Raw genomic sequence first — 3,810 nt, forward strand, 5'->3', positions numbered from 1 at the left:
CCACACTATCGACAATGTAGTGTTTCTATTCCCACCCGTGATGTCATCTCTCTTGTTGTTAAACGGCAAATCTAATATACCACCCATTAACCGCATAACCTAAAAAAAACATTGTTATTAAATTCAAAATAATTAATTTTGTAGTTAATCATCACACTCACAATCAGTGCTATAGCAACCAAGCTGGAGCTGGTTGGTATTGTGGGGCCTACTGGAAGCTTGAAATATGTACTACTATTACTCCTCTATACCGCTTTAAATTGAGATCGTCTTATTATAAGTTTCCCCATCTCTCCTCTCTTTCTCTCTCTTCGCTTTTTCTGAATCTGTGTTCTTCACAAGCAAGCTATCTACAGTCAATCAAGATGAACAAGCAAGACTTCATGAAGTTACAGGTACTAATTTCACCCTCCTCACACAGCGCCTGCGTTTTCTGTCGATTACTCACCGGTTTAACGGTTTCCCCTCTTCCATTTTGATGCAGACTTGTGTCCTCAGAGTCAATATACAGTGCGCCTGCGATGGATGCAAGCAAAAAATCAAAAAACTCCTCAATAAAGTCGAAGGTCAGTCTCTTTCTGTATCTTCATTACACTAGAACAAAATCGTATCTTCCTCTAGTGCTTGCGTAGTTTCAATTTTCTCACAATATCCTAGTAATTTTTTATTCGAAAACGTCAATAATGCTCATTCCTCAATAACTGAAGTCAAAAACGATTTCGCTGTTCAATTGTTCTGAGAAGATAACACTAACATATATTTTTCTACACATAGTAATTAAAAGTTTTTTCTGTATACAATTTACACCTCCTTTTTCAATTCCAAATTCGAACTTCAAATTAGTCATTCGCAAATCGCAAATTACAACTACTACTTTCTTCGATAATTTACCACAGAATGATGCTGTTAACACCGATTCGTATATTTTGTCTTCATTCATATAATTTTAGATATTTTGATTCAATCTTTTTTTTACATTTTACGTTTTGGTAACTAAAGATCGTGTTTTGGATAATATCTCCAATTATAATACTATTGAAATATGGTAAGGATAAAAGAAAATCTTTAAAGAAAATATTATCATGTATATATCTATCTATTGGATTTAATATTCGAAATTGTGAGTAATTGTAAAAAGTTAAAGAAAAAAAAAATCTTGATATGACGATACTTGGTCCGTCGACTAGTCCTGCCGAAGCTACTGCGACCACTCCTGACATGACCTGTTCCCCACAACCACATGCCTTTGCTTTCTTTTATTTATTTCCATAATATTTTTTTTTTATCTTTATTTTAAACATCCGTACACTGTCAAAAGATTGCAAAAACTTGTTTTCATATGAACTAAAAAACTATTTCAAGATTTATTGGGTAAATACCCAAGGATTATCACAACTTTTGAGAACTTTTATGTTTCAAAAACAAAATATCTCCGGTAGTTGACCATCTTAACTAGTAAGATATTAGGTTTGAAATTTTGAATGTCAGATATTAGGTCGGAATCACGTTCTATGTATTATTGTTATTTTAATAAATAAGAGTAATATATTATATTATTATTTACATTAACAATAAAAAAATTAGAATAAAAACCATAAAGGAAGGCGGTGGAAGGAAAGGTACTTGTAATGCGAAAGTGGTTTGCGTGTTTGCACCAAAATGTTTGCTTTTAGGCAAAAACAATACGGTAGAAGGGAAAGTTGTGAAAGTGTATAGCGTGTTTACACACTTTAGTTGTCTCTTTTGAGGTTTGAGTTTGACTATGGGTAGAATAGTCTTTTTGTCTAATATCTAAATTATAATAGATATTTTGAAAATTGCTTTTTTTAATAAGACGAAAGTGGGGAAATTTGTTTGCTTTATTTGGAAACGTGCTTAATTTTTTGTAGTGGTTAATGTGAACAGGAGTTTATAAAACAAGCATTGATCTCGAACAAGGGAAGGTCACGGTGTCCGGAAATGCAGATCCGGCGATGCTAATAAAGAAATTAAATAAATCCGGGAAACATGCGGAGCTTTGGGGCCCACAAAAGGGTGTGAATCTTGTTAATAACCAGTTTAAGAACATGGGTTTTGATAATAAGATGCAGAAGGAGGGTGGTGGTGGTGGAGGAGGAGGAGGAGGTGGTGGTGGTGGTGGTGGAGGGAAAGATAAACAGAAGGATGGGAAAGGTCATCAACAGATGCAGGCGATGATGAATAAAGGGTTTAAAGATATGAAAGCGCCTAATAAGGATCAGAAGTCGGTCAAATTTAGTTTGCCGGTGGGGGGTGGGGGTGGAGGAGGTGGTGGTGGGTTTGATGACGAAGATGATTTTGATGATGATGATAGTTTTGACGATGATGATGAGTTTGATGATGATTTTGATGAGGATGATGATGATAGTTTTGATGGGTATGATCATAAAAAGCCGAATAAAATGATGGGAGTGGGTGGTGGACATGGGCCCCATGGTCCAATTGCAATGATGAATGGTAATTCCAAGAAAGGACCAGGTGCAGCGTTTGAATTGCCTGTCCAATTCAAGGGCAAAGGTGGAAATAATGATACCAAAAATGACAATGGCGGGAAAAAGGGTAAGGGAGGTGGTGGCGGCGGCGGCGGCGGCGGTGACGGTAAAAAGAGTAAACATGGTGGTGGTGGCGGCGGCGGATTTTTTGGAGGTAAGATTGGTGGGATGCTTTTTGGTGGTGGTAAAAAGAAACACAAGACCGAAAGTCCAAAGGGCGGCAAGAAAGACGGTGGCGGCGGTGGAGGTGATCGGAAAATGGAGAGCGGTGTCTGGGATAAGAAAGGAGGAGGAAAACATGTTGACATGGGAAAAATGAATAAGCAAACCGAGTTTCTTGACTTTAGCAAGCCTCATAATGGTGGAGGAGGCGGGGGCGGAGGTGGTGGTGGTGCCGGGCGGGGTATGGGCCATAATGGCGGCGGCGGCGGTGGGGGCGGTCGGGGTATTGGTCAAATGGGTGGTAATCCAATGATGATGCCTCAAATGGGTAACTACCCTCCAATGGCACAAATGGGAGGTGGTGGTGGTGGCGGTGGAGGCGGCTATCCAATGGGCCAAATGCAAATGCAGTCGGGACATGGTAACCCGTACAATCAACAACAACAACAGTTCCAACAACAACAGTATCAGCAACAACAACAGCAGCAACAGTATATGCAAGCTATGATGATGAATCAACAACGGGCAAATATGTACCCGCATCCACAAATGATGTATGGTCAGCCACCACATGCCGCCTACGGGCCGCCAATGATGGCACCGGCGAATAACGACAACATCACCCACATTTTCAGTGATGAGAACACTGATAGTTGTAGTATTATGTAGGGGGCTTTTTTTAAGTGTTTGGGAGCTTTTATTATTTTTATAGGTTAATTTAATTTTATAGGAGGTAGAAAGGGGGCCATTATGGTGGTAGGGTAGGAAAGAACATGGTGAAGCTTGTAGTTTAATGTTTTGTTTATATTATGATGTGTTTATGTATGAAAAATTAAAAAGTTTTGCCTCTGATTCTTTTGGTTTTTTTTTCTGTGAATATAAAAAACTTTGCAACAGGAATAAATTTGCTGGCAATAGGTTAAAAGAAGTGTATGTTTGTCGGGTTTGTATTTTTGGAAGACAAAAAAGGTGAATAGTATCATAAAAACTATACTATTTTAGATTGTGTATTGATATGACACTGTCATCCACTTTTTTAAGATAAATTTTACTCCAATCAGTTTAAATGTCTCAAGATTTACAAGATCTAATTAAATTTTGCTAAGATATCGGTTTTCTTAAAGTAAATATATATTTA

At 37.8% G+C, this 3,810-nt stretch overlaps 1 protein-coding gene across 1 annotated transcript; it reads left to right on the forward strand.

The window, feature by feature from the left end:
• The first annotated feature begins 235 nt into the window (after window positions 1–235).
• On the forward strand, window positions 236–3,524 carry LOC111909678 (heavy metal-associated isoprenylated plant protein 33). The gene is made up of 3 exons (XM_052768461.1): window positions 236–395; window positions 485–566; window positions 1,906–3,524. The coding sequence occupies exons 1-3, from the start codon at window positions 366–368 to the stop codon at window positions 3,339–3,341; spliced, it is 1,548 nt and encodes a 515-aa protein (XP_052624421.1). The 5' UTR covers window positions 236–365; the 3' UTR covers window positions 3,342–3,524.
• The last annotated feature ends 286 nt before the right edge of the window (window positions 3,525–3,810 follow it).

Source organism: Lactuca sativa, chromosome 2, assembly GCF_002870075.4.
Source record: "Lactuca sativa cultivar Salinas chromosome 2, Lsat_Salinas_v11, whole genome shotgun sequence".
Taxonomy (NCBI): domain Eukaryota; kingdom Viridiplantae; phylum Streptophyta; class Magnoliopsida; order Asterales; family Asteraceae; genus Lactuca; species Lactuca sativa.

Excerpts from the sequence above, each read along its gene's own strand:
- LOC111909678 (XM_052768461.1), top strand. The coding sequence starts at position 366 with ATGAACAAGCAAGACTTCATGAAGTTACAG. Across the intron at positions 396-484 it reads AAGACTTCATGAAGTTACAG|ACTTGTGTCCTCAGAGTCAA; the intron begins GTACTAATTTCA and ends ATTTTGATGCAG. Across the intron at positions 567-1,905 it reads ACTCCTCAATAAAGTCGAAG|GAGTTTATAAAACAAGCATT; the intron begins GTCAGTCTCTTT and ends TAATGTGAACAG.